The 19,068-nt window shown below is 34.2% G+C and overlaps 1 protein-coding gene across 4 annotated transcripts in view; it reads left to right on the top strand.

Annotated features, from left to right (window-relative positions):
• BRWD3 (bromodomain and WD repeat domain containing 3) overlaps nucleotides 1-19,068 on the top strand; it is a 210,210-nt gene that overhangs the window by 111,457 nt on the left and 79,685 nt on the right. For all 4 annotated transcript variants that reach the window (XM_055338288.1, XM_055338287.1, XM_055338286.1 and 1 more), the window contains exons 12-17: nucleotides 6,901-6,941; nucleotides 9,555-9,659; nucleotides 10,898-11,051; nucleotides 14,950-15,084; nucleotides 16,113-16,241; nucleotides 17,163-17,388. In XM_055338288.1, coding sequence (XP_055194263.1) covers nucleotides 6,901-6,941; nucleotides 9,555-9,659; nucleotides 10,898-11,051; nucleotides 14,950-15,084; nucleotides 16,113-16,241; nucleotides 17,163-17,388 — 790 coding nt within the window. The remainder of the gene's footprint in view (nucleotides 1-6,900; nucleotides 6,942-9,554; nucleotides 9,660-10,897; nucleotides 11,052-14,949; nucleotides 15,085-16,112; nucleotides 16,242-17,162; nucleotides 17,389-19,068) is intronic.

Raw genomic sequence — 19,068 nt, 5'->3', positions numbered from 1 at the left:
CTTTAGAAACTTGACCTGGTTGTACATACCATACATGTTGGCCAGGGGAGGCAGCACTGTCAGGTGTGAGTAGATGAGGTGGGGTCAGGATATGACATTATCAGGACCCCCATTTTCTCCCTTCTTTTAGTGGTGCGTGTTTCATTTCAGGTATAGTGTAGTGCATTTTAACAGTTCCAGTGTACAGCAAGATAAGGTTATCTTAGTTGAGATTGAGTAGTTCTTCACCCAGGGGTATGAAGGAACTCACCTGTCTTGGTGGGATACTGTATTGTAAATTCTAGTAGATAATTCCTTTTACAGGAATGATGGGGCCTGGTGTTTTCCACAGTATAGATTTTCCATAGTCTCACAGTTTTGATCCACTGTAAGATTTGGGGCAATGGCTGTTTCCAGAAACTTCTATATCTTTACAGCATTGGGTGCCTGGGCAGGGAACCCTGGTCTAGTATATGGGGCAATAGACCCTACTATTTGGTCATTTAAATATATTAAAGCCTCAGACAGTACTTTTGCCCAGTTGGCCAAGGTAGTTTTGCCTATTAAGTATTTAATATGCTGTTTTAATATTCCATTTTCCTTTCTACCAACGCTACTGCTTGTGGGTTATAGGGGAGATAGAGCCTTTATTTAATGTCACATTTTATGTTCAGTCTTGCACATCATGATCTTTGAAATGTGACCTCTGATAATTATGTGTTTGATGAGGATATTCATACATGATATTCAGTTTTTTAAGCCCTTAATGTTACAGCCTGGTTTGTAGGGTGGCAGGGAAAAGCATTGTTTAAACCAGATGCAGTGTCTCTATAAACCAAGGCATATTTAAAACCCTTACATAGGGGCAATTTGCCAATTTCTCATAGGTTGGGAACTCCAGTAGATGGCTTGATTCTTTTGGCAGTTCCCTTTGGTGTTGTTTAGAACGCACAACATGCTGTTACTACATTAACCAATGCACTGTACTCTGAGAGCAGTCCAGCATCCTTGGCAATATACCATCCTACTTGGGCATTGTGGGGGCCATTCTTTTTTTATGCACCCATTCTGCCTACACTACTGAAGGGTTAGTAGCTAGGGCTCATTCCCAACTAGGGCACCAGCTTCCTGATTGCTAGGGGAATGTCAGTGTCTTAAGAGCTGGGACATGAAAAACAGTAAGAATCATTTCAGGTTCTTACAGATGGACCCAAATGTCATTTTATATATATTTTGACCCCACAAGGACTTTTTAATAATCAGCTTCCTATTGTTCAAGCCATAAACTTAATCCCTTTAGAATAATCTAATTATTAGTGCCAAAGAGTTATTGGCCCGGGCTCAAGAGTGATTGGCAGCCAGACCACTATGAGCTCAGTACACTAGCTGCTGTACTGGCTGCTGTATGAGAAGCTTTATCTGGAAGAGCACGATGTACATTGCTAGGAGCTGTTGCTCTATGGGGTATATTGGGCTTTTGCCCCCTTCCAGAGCTGGAATCAAAATCCCAGGGGCATTCTCCTCTTTTGTTATCTCTGCCATAATGTCTGACCCATAACTTTTGGAGTCACATAGACACATATAACTTAAATGGTAGCCCTGCTTAGGAGATCCCCAGAGCTTTAATCTGTTTTATTAGTATTTTTGCTTTCTCAAAGGCAGCACACTGCTGTCGTCCCCAGCCCCATATATGCCCTTTCTTTACCAGGCAGCATGAGGAATGGGAGTATTGTGCCAGGTGTAGATTAGAAGTCTTCCAAAACCCCAAAATCCCTATAAAGGACGGCACCTCTTTCCATTCTTAGAAGTTGGATAGGCTTGCACCTTTTCGGTTACAGCTTTATGAGTCTTAGCTGACCAGATGACACCCAAAACCTTATGGCAGTATTTGAGCCTTTAATTTTCTTTGGGTTCATTGCCCATCTTCTTCCTCACAGATGTTCCTGAGCAAAGCCTGCAGGTGTCCTGCAGCAGAGGTAAATCTTTACATGTTAACACTGTATTATCAATGCAATGGGCCCATTTTGCTGATGTGGGAGAGGTGAACAGGGATAGGTCCCCAGCTACCATTCTATTATGTATTGTGGGGCTATGCACATAGCTTTGGGGGAGTACTTGAAATGTTCATAATTATCTCTCTAACATAAAGGCAATTAAATCTTAGTTATCAGAAACTAGTCAAAGTCTTTTCCATGAGTGTTCTTAAATATGAGGCACATTTGTAGGAATACTTTTTTCAAAGCATCAGAGCAAAACAGTAACTGCAAATGACAGAAAACTTAAAAGATGATCACTTGATTTGATGAGAGTTCATTATAATACAATGGACAAGAGAACTATAGCTGTATTCTTAAAAGATGACCACTTTTTTTTCTGGCAATGTTGTGGTTATACCCAGGGGTATTTATATTTCAAAGACATAATAAGATATATAAACTTGAAAGGACAGAGAAAGATGCAAGTTTTCTCCTAGGAGTTTTGAGGTAATTGGTATTTAAAATTAGGGGTCAGGGCAGCCCGGGTGGCTCAGCAGTTTAGCACTGCCTTTAGCCCAGGGCATGATCCTGGAGACCCGGGATCGAGTCCCACGTCGGGCTACCTGCATGGAGCCTGCTTCTCCCTCTGCCTGTGTCTCTGCCTCTCTCTGTGTGTGTGCATCTCACATGAATAAATAAATAAAATCTTTAAAATTAGGGGTCAGAAGGAACGGGGCATTTTGGCTGTTTCCTCATCAGTTACCACAACATTTTCCTTGTCATTTTCATCATTTTCTCTAAGATTCCACCTCTTAACAGCCTAATCAGGCTTTCTCATAAGTTCTCATATCTTAATACATAGCAGCTTGCACCCTCCTTGATTTGCAAAACAGGACACTAAAATCTCTATTATTTTGCTCTTCCATCTTGTCTAACAGCCCCAGAGCTAGCAGAGTAGTGGATGCTCATAGATACTTTTCTAACCTCAGCTCTTCTAACTTTCTAACTTGAGCTTCAGCCTGTAGTTGGGCATCCATGGCCAACTGGACTATCCACATTTGAGGCCCACAGTAGCAACTTTGTTTCCCTTCTCTTGCCTCAGTGTGGTATGTACATTTCCTCTAACAAACACATTACACTGGCTGATATTTTCTGTATGTCCCCATATTCATGTAATAGTCCACAAGTATCTAACATACAGGCCACCCTTCCTTACAGAAGTTGATAGCTAATTTGGGATTTCTCCTGTGGATTCCTCATTCCCAAGGCCCATTTCTTTGGTTTCTGGGCTGGCTTGCCAATTGTCAGTTTACAGCTCTCTTGGGTGCTTTCAGATATAATCTGAAACTGGCCCCTGTACCCAGATGTCAGGGAAAGTCCAAAGAAAGAGGTAGGACACTCTGGGTTGGTAGGTGGCAGTTTTAATAAGCAAAGGGAACTTACACCTGAGGGTTGTTTTGGGTGTCAGCAAGATGAATGGATCCTTGTGCCTGCCAGTAACTTCTTAAAAGGTTATAAAGAAGCCTTACCTGGGTTCATTCAAGTATACTGTTTAGATGTTCTCAATACCACATCATCGTCTCAAGGCTATGTTGTTAGAGCAGCTTTTGGGAGAGGGAAAGGCAAGTGGAACTCATATAGCAAGGATAGAGAAGTGGGTAAGGAGCCTCTAATCTCCTGGGATCCAGCTCACAGGTCAATTTGCAGATACATCTTTTTGATGATCTTCCCTAGCAGTGGTAAGGTCCTTGGCATTGGTCTTAGTGACCCAACAAGTGGGACTACTTCTTATTAAAGACTACTGCTATTATTTATATTCCCCAAATGAATGAGAACATGCAATGTTTGTCCTCCGATTGACTTACTTCACTCAACATAATACCCTCCAGTTCCATCCACGTTGAAGCAAATGGTGGGTACTTGTCATTTCTAATGGCTGAGTAATATTCCATTGTATACATAAACCACATCTTCTTTATCTACTCATCTTTCGATGGACACCAAGGCTCCTTCCACAGTGAAGAAAAACATCAATAAAACAAAAAGGCAGCTTTCTAAATGGGAAAGGATATTTGCAAATAATATATCCATTAGGGGATTAAAATCCAAAATATATAAAGAACTCATATAACTCAATAACAAAAAACAAACCCAATTAAAAAATGGATGGAGGAACTAAATAAGACATTTCTCTTTCCTAAAGCAGATAGACTGATGGCCAATGGGAACATGAAAACATGTTCAGCATCACTAATTATCAGGGAAATGCAAATGAAAACCACAATGTGGTGTTACCTCATACCTATTAGAATGGCGATTATCAAAAAGGCAAGAAATAACAAGTGTTGGAGACGATATGGAGAAAAGGATACTCTTATGCACTATTGGTGGGAATGTAAATATAAATCGGTGTAGCCCCTGTGGAAAGCTGTATGGAGATTTGTCAAAAAATTAAAAACAGAACAAGTATATGATCCAGATACTCCACTTCTGAATATTGACAAATACAAAAACACTAGTTCAAGAAGATTTATACACTCCTGTGTTCATTGCAGCAGTATTTATAGTAACCAGGATATGGAAATAACCTAAGTGCCCATCCATGGATGAATGGATAAATAAATTGTGGTATACACATACACACATACACATATATACACAGTGGAATACTACTCAGCCACACATAAGGAAATCTTGCCATTTGCGACATTATGGGTAGACCTTGAATATATTCTAAGTGAAAAGTTTGTTGCAAAAAGGCAAGTGACATAATTTCACTATATGTGTATTCTAAAATAACTAAACAAATGAAAAAAACAAACAAAAACAAAAGAGATCCATGGTTACCAGAGGGAAAAGGGTGTTGGGGGATGAATGAGAGGGCTTATTTGTATGGTGATGGATGATAACTAGACTTATGGTGGTGATCACTTTGTAGAATATACAGATATCAAAGTATCACATTATACAGCTGAAACATATAAGGCTATGTGCCCAATTTACCTCAATAAATAATAAAGGACATATTAAGTGTATCTTAAGAAAAAATAATTTACTAATTTAGCTTGTTGATTTTAGTATGATTGTTTTCAGAATGTCATCACAGACTCCTGAAATCTAATCCTACTCAATTATCAATAACAGCAGGGAACAGCTTTATGCCTGGGTGACAGCCATTGGTGATTGGCCATTGGTGATTAGAACTTTTCCTCAAGCCATTTCTACATTCTTTGTTAGGAAGCTTGGATCCAGTAATGTTTTTTCATATCCCTGTGTACCTTTCATCTTTTTCCTCTTCTTTTCCTTACATTTTTCTCCAGATAACTATTATGGCAAATGGGAGTACTTATTTTTTAGCTTACTGTGCATTTCATATACCTCATTGTCAAAGCTATATAGTCAGCAATTAAAAGCACTAAGCTTTGCAAGTCTAAAAGTTACTGTTTTTATTACTGTTGACCTCTCATTTGGAGTAGTATTAGCACACATCAATAAAAATACACAGTGTCCCTGTATGATGACTAATAGAAAAAGATACTTTGTGAGTTACAAAATCAATCATGTTCCTGAATTTTGTAGTAAAAGAGACCCCTGTTAGAAACCTTCTTGAGCTTCTGGAAACAGCCTCCTGATTTTGTCCCATCCCATAAACACAATTGAACAATTACTTACGAATCATTACTGAACCAAGCTGAGCTCTTATCTTGATGTTACTTATTCCTAGATACTAAAATCCTGGAATATTATTTAAATTGTGAATAAGAAAAACTTAGGAAATATATAAAGATCTAAATCTGAGACTATCCATTGGGAGAAATCCATTTGTACTAGAGTATGCAAAGGAGGCATCTTTACAATTACCACCCAAGCAGGGTATGTATACAAGTGCAGTCAAGTTTATTGAGAGCTGAGTGAGTAGGAGATAGTAGAAACAATGGACAATAATTGGGTGGGGGAAAGATGAAGAAAAATTGATTAGTAGAGTTTTGTGGGTTTTTTTTTCCCCAGGGTCCAGCTAAGAGAAAGTCAGAAAACCTAAATACTCCCTGTTGAAGTCAGTGGCTACTGTTAGTCATCAAAAATAAGATGTACTTTCAGAACATCTAAAACCAGTTATTGCAACTGGCAGTGAGAATACAGAATATCTTAGATAAATACTATAGTGAAATCATTGAGCAGTATGAATCATGGATACCTCCAAACATATGAAGACAGTTTAATAATTTTTTAAAATGAAAAATAATTAAATAAAAAGATATTTAGTATCTGAGCTTTTTACTAAAAGTTCAAATGCAGTTCAGTAACTGTTTTGTGAAAATAGTACAACTTTTTAGGATACATTTTAGCTTTGTTATCAAGGAATAAAGACAGATAAAATGCATATTCTGGCTTATATTTTATTCTCATCACTATAATACACATTATATTAATAAAAGTATAGTTTAATCATTATAAATGAAGATTTAAACAGAAGTATCTAAACTATTGTACCTAAAAACATATGAACCCTATATAAAATAAATAATCCATTTGAGAAACAGGAAATGATTTATTTTCTGAAATTTAAAAGATAGTAAGTGGGAAATTTAATTCAACTGCTCTCAAATTAACTTTAATGTCACATTTTAGGTTAGTGTGCTGTCTTATTATGGGGGACATAAAAACTGATATCTATTCAAAAATGTCTCTTGAGATTATAATTTAAAAACAGGTTTGCTTATGTTTGGTTTGTTTCAATTTACTGCTGATAAGTATTCCTCATCAGTTAATCAATTGTTTCAGCCTTCTTTTTCTTTTTTAAGAATATTGGAGTTTTTTCCAAGAAAATTACAGCATTAAAAACCTACTCCATGATGCTTTTGCTTGTGAATTTTAAGGGAAGAATACTTCATTCATCTTACAAATAAACTAACTCTAACCAAAAATCTGTTGTTTTATGTCTTAGGACAAAGTTGTTGCTGTTCAGTTCTGTAACAATGGAGACAGGTAACTATGTAGTACATATCTGTGTAAACAGATGTTTGACATATTTTACTTCTATTCCTTCAGCAGTAGCTCCCTCTACTGTATTACTTTATTTAGCTGAAAGCCCTTGTCTATTTTTGATGACATCCTTACCTCATGTCTTTTAAACTCCTATCTAATTAGTAGCCATACTTTATCAGTTCTTCTTTCTGAATGACTTCTTTTTTGTTTACTTTTTTTCTATTTCTATTTCCACTCACTTTAGCAAATGATTCTATTATTTGGCCCATTACCTTGAGTTTTCTTCTCCTTTCTAAATCTATCCTGTCCATTTCTGCCAGATTTACAGTGCTCTGTTTAGAAATCTTTAGTATTTCCTCTTTGTCTATAAAATAGAAATCAAATGTCAGGCTCGAATTCAGAACTTTCTAAAACTTGACTTAGACCTACATTCTTTTCTCATTTACTACTCCCCATATAAATCTTTACATTTAGCCTAAGTGACTCAATCATTGTTCCTGTTACATTCCATATTTTTTCTCTCATTCATTTATTTGCTTATATTTTAGCTCATACCATTCTTACCCCGAAATATTACCCCCTCACTCCTCTTTCCCTCCCACAGCTTCCCTGTAGCTTCTACTCTCCTTTACTCTATTTTTCTCCTCCCACCAGTCCCTTTCTCTTCCTTTCTAAGTCCTATCTTCCTTTTAGGGTTCATGTTCTACCTGAAGCCTTTTCTGACTGCTGCATATTTTAGCTACATTGTCTTCCTCTAAACATCTGTATTACTTATTGTCTCTTCTCATATGATACATATTTCCTATGTCTATAAACTTAGAAATTATATACAAGTATTTGTGTACCCCCTCTCAAATGTTTGATCCCCAAAAGATGATAATCTTTTGCCCTGGTCTAAAATTGACCTAGGATAGATTTAAAAATGTAAGCACTTAACATAAATGTTTATCCAGATATTTCTATAAGGACTTTTATGTGGGTGACCATGTTTTAATTTAATTTAATAAAAAAATTTTTTGACCATGTTTTATTTTTAAATATTTTTCAGACAGTGGGTGATTGCTATGATGAATTTGTTCATCTTTATTAAATGCGAGAGTAAATAATGATGGTCCACATAGAGTGAAGTTTATATTAGGAATGAGAAAACCTTCAGATAATTTTTTGAGGTTGATTTATTGCACTGTACTGAGTTAAACACTTGAAGGTTTGTACAGCTATGATTCTTTCATGCTAGAGGAATCTGAAGTTTTTAATTCCTTGCCTTTTCCCTAAAAGAGAAACATAATTTTATCTTCATTATTTATGTGGACAATAAACAAAGGATATCCAGTTTTACTAATAATTAAAGATACAGTTCAAATTAAGAGTAACATGTTTTTCTTTCAGAATAACAAGATAATGAAGAATGTCAGCACCCAGTATTGCCAAGGGTTTAGGGAAAATGGGCACTCACTCTCCCATAACTTTTGAAGAGACTGTAAAGTGTTAAAAAAAAAAAACTTTTCAGGGGAATAATTCATCAAAAGCTTTAAAAATGTGCCGACCATTTGACTCAGCAAAGATATATATAAGGTTGTACAAAGATATGTATAGAGATACTCCTCACAAAACTATTTATAATGGTGATGAATGGAAATAGTTTAAATATTTATCTTTAGGGGGTTGATTAAATAAATTTCAATATATCCATATAGTTCCATACTTATTCAGACAGTAGTTTTAAATTTATAAACCTAGAGATCTATAAAATAACACTTAGGGAAAAACATAATAAAACATTATATGTAGTACAATTCTGTTTCCTGAAGGGGGAAATATATAAGTATATATACATGTTTTTAATAAAGTCAGGTGGAATAGAAATGAAAGTATGAACAGTGATAGAAATATGGGTGAATGAATGTATTTTTGTAAGTTTTTTTGAGATATAATGCACATAACATAACTTCAGTGGTTTTTAGCATATTCACAGGGTTGTGCAACCTTTACCACAATCAATTTTAGAACATTTTTAGCACCCCAAAAAGAATTCCCATACCCTTTAGCTATCAATCTCCAATATCTTTATACCTCTACCCTTAACCCTGGGCAGCCTTTAATCCAGTTTTTATCTTTATAGATTTGCCCATTCTGGAAATTTTATATAAATTGAATTATACAATATGTGGTCTTTTGTGACCAACTTATTTCACTTAATGTAATGTTTTCAAGATTCAATCATGTTGCAGTATGTATCATTATGTCATTTCTTTTTATTGCTGAATAATATTTGGATGTATGAATACCACAATTTGTTTATCCCTTTTAGTTGATGGACATTTGGATTGTTACCACTTTTTGACTTGTGGTGGATAATGCCATGGTTATTTGTGTATAGGTTTTTATGTGGACTTACGTTTCATTTCTCTTGGATTTATAGCTGGGAGTAGAATTGTTGAATTATATGGTGACTCTGTTTATCATTTTGAGGAACTACCAAACTGTTTTCCAAAGTATATACTTTTCATTCCCCCCAGTAGTATATGGGGATGAATGTATTACTTTCTTTGAAAAAAAAGTGATTTCTAGTTTGGAAAAAAGTAATAAGGGTATTTTAACCTTTCTTTGCAGTTTAAGATTTGTTAGTGGAAGTAGAGATGGAACAGCAAGAATTTGGCAATATCAGCAACAAGAATGGAAGAGTATAGTGCTAGACATGGCTACTAAAATGACTGGGTAAGATTGGATGTTAGATATTTCAGTGCTTCTCATATGGTATAGTATCTTTTGATTTACTGAATTATATTTCATAATGAAAATATATTTTCAGATTAGTAAATAGTTTGGGGTTCATTGGTAGATCTAAAGTTTGCATCTGTATTTAGTCTCTAAGTAAATTGTCTTTTGCTTGTTGATTACTGGATGATAGAAACGTTGCTGAATCATTCAAAATTCTGGTCTCTTGTGACCCAAACATCTCTACTCTACTAATGCCCACAGGATTATTTCCTGCCTTATTTTTCTATAGGTCATTTTTAAAAAAGATTTTATTTATTTATTTATGAGAAATACAGAGAGAGAGGCAGAGACCCAGGCAGAGGGAGAAGCAGGCTCCCTATGGGGAGCCCCATGTGGGACTTGATCCTGGGACTCCATGATCGTGCCCTCAGCCCAAGGCAGATGCTCAACCACTGAGCCACCCAGGCATTCCTTTATAGGTCATTTTTTATATTTATCTATACTACTTTCAACTTTGAGGGCTTTTCCCTATTAAATGTCATCATAATTTTAGCTATCTCTGTCTTATCGAGGTTACCTTTATGATGTTTCATATTGTTAGCATTCCTACTCAACATTATAAGTACACTTAATCAGCATTCTGTTTCATTATATTTCCTGTTGATTGGAAGATATATAATTATATCTTTAGGACATTACAGTTTCTGTCGGCTAAGGCCCTGTAACTAATTATTTTCCCATTAATGACAATATAGAACTGATGTTATATTCCTAGCCAGCTATTCATATTATATTCAAGTAAATCAAAAGTTATTGAATTTTTTACTGCTCTATTATAAGACTTATTCATTTAAAAATTTAAGGGAATAAAGGGTCTATTATATATTTCTTTGCACTTTCTTGAAGCAAACATGACCTTATATTTTATTTTTCAAGGAATTTGTAGATTTTTTTCTAGCTTCATTTTTTTGCTGTTGTTCTTGTGTTAGTAACTAACTACAAAGTTATTTGTCATTTTGTGTCTTTTGTCTCCCTACAATAAGCTTATGGGTATTGCCCTATTTAGGTACTTTATTATTTTATTTTGTGAGCACTGAAAAGTATAGTTCAGTATTTTTTTTTGAAATGGTTTAGTATTTTTTTTCTAAAAATTTGCAAGCTACTGGATTTTTTTCATAATTTGCTGTTTTGTTAATAATTTACAAAGTATGAATACTGCAAATTATTTTATTTAGGAATAATTTGCCATGTGGAGAAGACAAGGTCACTAAACTTAAGGTGACTATGGTGGCCTGGGATCGCTATGACACCACAGTTATTACTGCAGTGAACAATTTCCTTTTGAAAGTATGGAATTCTATCACAGGGCAACTTCTTCATACTTTATCTGTAAGTATTTTTGGAATTAATAAAATGATCAATAAGGGCATTATTGTGGAAGACAGGAAATTTAAATTTTAGTTTATTTTCTCTGACTTACTATCCCTTGGATCAGTAATTATTTGAGTCACCTTTGTTGACATATTTGCAAAATAAGGAGGGCACATTGGTATAGCTGCTAAAAGCAGGTTCAAAAACTTTTCAAGATTCTTTTGAAGTCTGATACTTATCTATCTAACTTACATGCAGTCAATGTAAGTTATTTTGTTTTTAGCATGAGTTGGGATTTTTGTTATTATTGTTTTAGGTGTATAACTATATTTTGACAAGAGAATCCTTTTTTATTCTACTTTCAGGGATTTGTTTATGCAAGAAGCAGGAAAAGGGGGCTTTTCTTCTTTTAAAAAATGAATTTGTTGTAGTAAAAGGCTGTAATATTTGTGACCTGAAAAGCTGATAGGATTAATAGCAGAAATCAACATGGTTTATCATGGTTGATATCATGGTTTATCATGGTTGGTTTTTGGTTTATCATGTAAATTTCAGGTTAAATGCCACTTAAAAGCCTTATCTGCTGAAGCCTATCTGCTTCTATTATCACTTCATAAATACTTTAGGGACAAGGGCCAAGTGATTGCCATATGATTTGCAAAATAGTAAGTGATTGGGACTAGAATCCAATTCTCATAACTCATTTGACTTTGTAGTATACCATGGTATCATCCTTATTTGACTCCATGTGAGATAATTTTATCTATAACCTCTGAGGTGTCTAAAGATTTGTTTAATTTTGGGAGGATTTCCATATACCTCCAATTCTCTTTCCTAAATGAAATCCTAACACTGTATTAGTGGAGTTTTAGATTATTTTTTTTATTCATTTAACCAGTTCTTTATCTCCTTCTGCCTTTCCCTATTCTTTGATCTAAGTTTCTGTTAATATGTATAGGAAAATCTATAATATTTGCTTGAATCTTTAATAGGAAATGTTTGTTCATGCGACATGCTCTAATAGAAATATAATATGAGCTATATATGTAATACTAATTTTTCTAGCAACCACAACAGAAAAAGTAAAGCACAACAGGTGAAATTAATTTTATAATACATTTCATTTAACCAGTATATCCAAAATAGTAGCATTTCAACATGTAATTAATATAAAAATTATTAAATATCTCACATTTTCAAAATACTAAATATTTGAAATCTAGTGTGTATTTTACACTTACAACATCTCAATTTGGAGTAGCCACATTTTGGATGCTTAATAGCCACATGTGGCTATTGACTACAATATTAGCATAAATCTATATCTCTAAAAATCACAAAGTTCATGCCATAGCCTCTGGTTTTATAGATCTGTGTAAAATTCTGTCTTAATAAGTACCTCAATTTAGAATTTTCTTTAGTGATACTCTTCCCATGGGTTGGCTCATAGGTCATCTGTTTTCAGTGAATTTTACTGAAAAAATTTAGAACTGACTATTTTTATTTTTAGTCCTTGTAACAGTCAAATCTCCTTAGTTTTGATACTTATATTTTCTGTGTTAACAGTTTGTTTTTTGAGGGTCTTAGTGTGGTGTAAAGTTCTTCCACTCAGCAAATACTTACTAAACATCTTCTGTGTGCCTTCAGCGGGGTTAGCTGTTAGAAATAAATAGTAAATTAGAGAGTCCCCATCATCTTAGAATTTACAGCTTATTAAGAAAAAACAAACCACACAAAAATTAATTAAATGATCAGAAAGAGAAGTGTAAAATACAATGCAAGTTTCTAATAGGGTGACCAAACCTGGTATAAACCTATTTGATTCTGGTCAAAATAGTATCAGATACTTCCTAAGGAAGTTAAATTTGGGTTAAGATTTGAAAGATAGGTAGAAATTACCCAGATCTCAGCCTAAATGTCACCTCCTTGACAAGGCTTTCCCTGATAGAATAATCTAGAGTAGTCTTGCAGTCTTTTTCTTATTCTGTCACCTTGCTTTATTTTCAGCATAACGTTTATCACTACTTGATATTTTCTTATGAAACAATAAGAAAATTTTGCCTCAATATATAGGATATCAATAAATATTTGATTAATTACATATGTGAGGGAGTTTGGAGGGTAAAAGTACATCAAAAGTCTTCAGATAGAAGGGAGTTGAAAGAAAACCAGTTTTTGGCTAGAGCACAGAGAACAGAAAGAATGTCACCAGATAGGACTGGAGAAATGGACAGGGAACAGACCATTCAAGCTCTTATAGGGTCTACCCTAGACAAATAGAAAAGCATTAAAAAGTTTAAAAGCTAAGGAATGACATGTGAATTTTGCTTTTGAAAAATATCATATAATTCTGGCAACAGAATAGATTGGAACGAAGCTAAGAGTGATTCTGGTATAGCGTAAGAGCGTAAGAGTCTATGGTAAGATGGGCCATGATGATAATTTGAATTTGTGTTGCAGTAGTGAAGATAGAGGTGTGCTTAATAAATATAAATAAGACATGATGTATCTTAAGAAATTACTAAATTTGATTACGTTTTGTTCCCTATGATCTAATGACTATGTCCTATCCTATGACATGTGACCAAGAAAATAAAACCTTTATTTAAAAGCCTCTCTATTCCAATGTACACTGAAATAGTTGTATCATTATTATTTGAGTTTAAGAAAGTAATTTTGTTGTTTTCTCATTAGGAACCCAAGAAAGTATTTGTTATATCAAGTTGATTATTTAGCATATAACAAAGAAGTAGTTTTTTGGTGGTCACTGGGAAAAGAGTTTTGGTAAACTTTCAGTTGTAAGAGTATTTATTGCGATGGGATTTTACTTACGAATTTTGAGCTACTATGCAGTTATTTTTTAATAAGTTATATTTTTGTCCATATAGGTAATATGGTAGTAGGGTGTCCTATTATTCCATTTTTTATATGATGATTTGAGATAGAATGCACTTGTGAGAGTCATAAGATATGATGATTTCTAAAAGCTCCTGATGTGTAATATGCTGATGTTTTTCTAGGTGAAATGCAACTTCAGGATGTCATACATCCTTTTTTAAGAAATAGTTTGCCAACACTTGATTCATTTATTCTCTTTAACAAAGATCTGAATCAAGTGTTGGCAAACTATTTCTTTAAGAGGCCAGATAGTATATTAGGCTTTGCAGGCCACATATGGCCTCTGTTACATATTCTTTGTTTTTCAAAGCCTTTTAATGTAAAAACCATTCTTAACTCACAGATTGTGTGTACAAAAATGGGAGCTAAATTTGCCTGCAGGCTACAGTTGCAGACACCTGATCTAAGGTCTCTCTTTATATACTGATATTCATTGGTAAGGGAAACATATAGAGAGAGCATTGGTTTTCAAACTTTTTTTTAGCAGCAAACCCATTTTTCAGGTAGCATATCAAATGAGACTTTCAACTATAAAGTAGAAAAAGGGCAGAGCCACTATACTTTTGTGTTTGATTGTACCATGGGGCCTTCCAAAATATAATTTGAATACTAGGTATTGAGAGTGCTGGATGAAGAACAATGAAGGTTTGTCTGTTATCTCTGTGGCAGAATTGGGTGTTAATGAAAGATCCTGTTTATTCATTCTCTGTGGGTCTTTTAAATAGCAGAGTCATAGAAATATCAATTCTATTTCAGGGGCCTGGTTAATAAGCTGTAACTGTCTTGGACTACACTTTAAACACCTTTCTGGGTCTTCTGTATTGAGTACTTTTTGAAATCAGCAATTAAACATATAAGGAACTCTAATTGAAATATTTCTTGTCATGTCCATGTAGTAAATACTATGGTGTACATAAATTCATCTGAACCAGATTGATAGCACACTCCCAAGATCTTTTGGCCAAATAAACCAAATACTGTGTGTTGCTTTTCATTTTTAATATTGATTTTATCACAGGGACATGATGATGAAGTATTTGTTTTGGAAGCACATCCATTTGATCAAAGGATCATACTTTCAGCAGGTCATGATGGGAACATTTTTATTTGGGACCTTGACCGGGGGACCAAAATTCGGAATTATTTTAACATGGTAAGGAAAAATCTGTGCTTGGTTCATATTAAAATAGACATCTCTTATATGACAACTTGGTAATTAAAGTATACTTAGTGCAAAGGAACCTGTCATCTGTGTTTAAATCCATACAATAACTTAGAGAATGTCTGAAGACCTGAGAGTAAGGCCAATTGAGAACACTTTTCAGAGTGACTCTATTATCATGGTATTAGCATTTTCCAAATTCTTGTCCCCAGGTCTAAATTCTAGAAACTCAAATTTAATAGGCTTTTGGAGCTAATACTAACCAAAATCACAAAATGTTTAATGTTTAAACAGTAATCCTAATATATGAATCATAACAGTGTCTATTGTATCTGTTTCTGGTAAACCCTACATAGCTTAGTTAGTAATCAGGAAGTTGTTGGGCAAATGTAGAATTGGAAGCATAGATACTCTTAAGATATATTTCATACAAACCATGGAGAAATCTGGTGAGTTTATCCCTTTTCCCAGTAGAATACCCTCCTATGTTAATGGCAATACTCATATCCTCCAAATTTAGTGTTCCTTTGAAGAATAGTTCTTGAGTTAACATTTCTAAATTGTCAACCTTTGAACTCCCTTTTATAGACTTGGTATATTTCTAGAGTGTTAATAATACCCTCTGTCTTTTGTTAGTAAAATTGATTCATGTACTTTAATTTTAGGAAGGCTATTTTAAGGTTTACTCGCCTTACAATTTAAGGTGTAAAGATATTATCTTGACATTGCTGAGTTGTCCTTTTGGTTGTGTTTAGATCTTTTTTTATTCTCAGTCACTCATTTAGTACTTCTTGAAATATGACATTGCTAGTAATATTTGATACCATGTATTGCATTTTTATTCTTCCTAAATTCTTTCAGAGCATTACTGTCTCTGTAGGATTCTGGCAACAGAAGCCAGAGAGTCATTGGAATGTTGATGCATCACATAACTCAAGATATTAGGAAGCGGAATCTATTGCCTACTTATTTGTAAATTACCTCTTAAGATGACTTAAAGTGACTCCTCTAAATTTCAGATCGAAGGCCAAGGCCATGGTGCAGTGTTTGATTGTAAATTTTCACCAGATGGAAACCATTTTGCCTGCACAGACTCTCATGGACATTTGCTGCTTTTTGGTTTTGGATGCAGTAAATACTATGAAAAGGTTAGTCTATTTAATTTTTGTTATAGACTATAATTTTGGATTGTATCATTCATAAATTTTATTTGAAGTCTTCTAGTAAATAAGGGTCATTGTGTGTCAATAAATATAAACTTAAAAAGTCACCTTTCTTGATAAAGTTTTTCATCACTGCCAGAACAGGCTTGGCAATTCGAATCACTATCAAGATATAAGATTATGTAGATATAAAAATTTATTAGGAAATCCTTTTGCTTAGAACATATTCTCTGTACTGCCCTTCAGGTGTAATGAGAGAACAACTTTACCAGATTACATCCTCTAACTTATCATAAATTATAAGAAAACAGCTGGTGACCAAATGTTAATTTTCTTGCTTGGCCACTTTACCCATTATCCATCTTGTTAAAATACTTTGGAAACTAACTTAATTGGTTCTTTATATTTTATTAGCTATGAATTTGGAATTGATTATAGATTCTTGGAGTTGTAAGAGAACTCAGAATCATTGAGTGGAGCTCAATACTTATATCATCTTTGAGTATTTTTTATGTATTTGGTATTTACCTGCTTTGCCATTTATATTATACTCCCAACTATCCTTATTTGAATAAACTAAGCAATAAAAGTAGTTATAAATGTTTGTATGATGTTTGCAACTTAAATAAAAATAACTAACTTTATCTACTGTGTTATTGCTCTCCTTCTTCATATGCTAATTGGAGAAATATGATATAGAGCCAGAAAGTAATGCAGATTATAGGACTTTGTGGAGAAGAGATAAGATTACCATTTAGGTGATTCACTTCTACCTAGAGGGAATGAATATAAAGCAGTAGATGGCTATAAGAGTATGTAAAATGTGTCTGATTTGAAACATGCATGTTCTCTAGGAATAAAAACTAATTCTCTATGCATGTTAAATACTTAAAACCTATCATAAAGATTCCAGATCAGATGTTCTTCCACACGGATTATCGACCTCTTATCCGTGATGCCAACAACTATGTACTGGATGAACAAACCCAACAAGCTCCTCACCTTATGCCTCCCCCATTTTTGGTGGATGTTGATGGCAATCCTCATCCTACAAAATTCCAAAGACTAGTACCAGGACGGGAAAATTGTAAAGATGAACAACTTATACCACAGCTGGGATATGTGGCTAATGGTATGTTGCCTCCAAAATTAAATATAAGACATTTTGCAAAATGTTATACTTACTGTTGTTCTCTCTGTATGTCTCTTGCTAAACTCTTTATAGGTTATAATATATTTTACCTAATACTTCTATTAATTTTCAATTCCACAGTACTTACTAGAGTACTTTTACACTTTTATGTCACTTAAACTGAGATAAATGGATTAGGACAACAAACATATACTCAAACAGAGAATATATTGATCTGCTTCCTTAGAACCTGAACATATGTATGATCCTGTTGCTTATAGTATTTACTTTTAATAATGATTAACTGTACTAACTTTAATGTGTCAAGCTTTTCTTATTGGTAAAATTCCACTGCTCATGTTATTGGTATTTTAATTTGACAGTCCATAATTAATGGACAGAAGATGAGGAAATTTCAAAAACCAAAAACTGGGAAATGGACATTTACCCATTCTCTTGTGTGAAATGCAAATAATTATTTAGTGTTTAAATAACAGTCAATCCTGGAGGATGTAAAGGAAGCAGTAATGAGCATGATATGTGATGTAAGGATGCTAGAATAAGACAGTGAAATGTGCTATTCCTTGTCAAAGCAACTGTTCTTTTTACAATTTTAATCCCAGTATAGTTAACATACAGTGTTATATTTATTTCAGGTATACTATATACTATATAATGATTCAACAATTCCATGTATCACCCAGTGCTCATCATGACAAGTGCACACCTTAATCCCTATCACCTATTTGACCTACACTCTACCTACCTCTCCTCTACTAACCATCAGTATGTTCACTATAGTTAAGAGTCTGTTTCCTGGTTTGTCTTTCTTTTATTTTCCTTTGCTGATTTATTTTGTTTCTTAAATTCCATATGTGAATAAAATAATGCAGTGTTTCTCTTTCTCTAACTTATTTTAATTAATAATACACTCTCTAGCTCCATCCCTGTCATTGCAAATAGCAAGATTTCATTTTATGGCTGAATAATATTTCACTGTGTGTGTGTGTGTGCACATACTATATCTTCTTTATCCATTCATCTATTGATGAACACTTGGACTGCTTCTATAACTTGGCTATTGTCAATAATGCTGCTATAAACCTGGAGGTACATGTATCCCTTTGAATTGGTGTTTTATGTTTTTTGGGGAATGCTCAGTAGTGCGGTTACTGAATCTTAGGGTAGCTCTATTTTTAACTTTAAAAAAAAAGATTTATTTATTTTAGAAAGAGAGAGTGTGAGGGGCGGGACAAAGGGAGAGGGAAAGAGTCTCAGGCAGACTCCCTGCTGAGCTCCCTCAGCAGAGTCTGATGCCAAACTCAATCTAACAACCCTGAGATCATGACCTAAGCTGAAATCAAGAGTTAGACACTTAACCAACTGTGTCACCCAGGTGTCCCACTATTTTTAACTTTTTGTGGAACCTCCATAATGTTTCACAGTAGCTGCACCAGTTTGCATTCCTACCAATAGTGCAAAAGGAATCCCTTTTTTCCACATCCTCAGCAACATTTGACATTTCTTGTGTTTTTTATTTTAGCCATTCTGACAAGTATGAGGTGGTATCTCATTGTAGTTTGGATTTGTTGAGCATCTTTTCATGTGTTTGTTAGCCATTTGGATGTCTTTGGAGAAATGCCAGTTCTTTTCTTCACCCCATACTTTAATATAGGATTA

The sequence above is a fragment of the Nyctereutes procyonoides genome, unplaced genomic scaffold, assembly GCF_905146905.1.
Source record: "Nyctereutes procyonoides isolate TBG_1078 unplaced genomic scaffold, NYPRO_anot_genome, whole genome shotgun sequence".
Lineage (NCBI taxonomy): Eukaryota > Metazoa > Chordata > Mammalia > Carnivora > Canidae > Nyctereutes > Nyctereutes procyonoides.
This window is presented reverse-complemented; position numbering and strand designations above follow the sequence as displayed.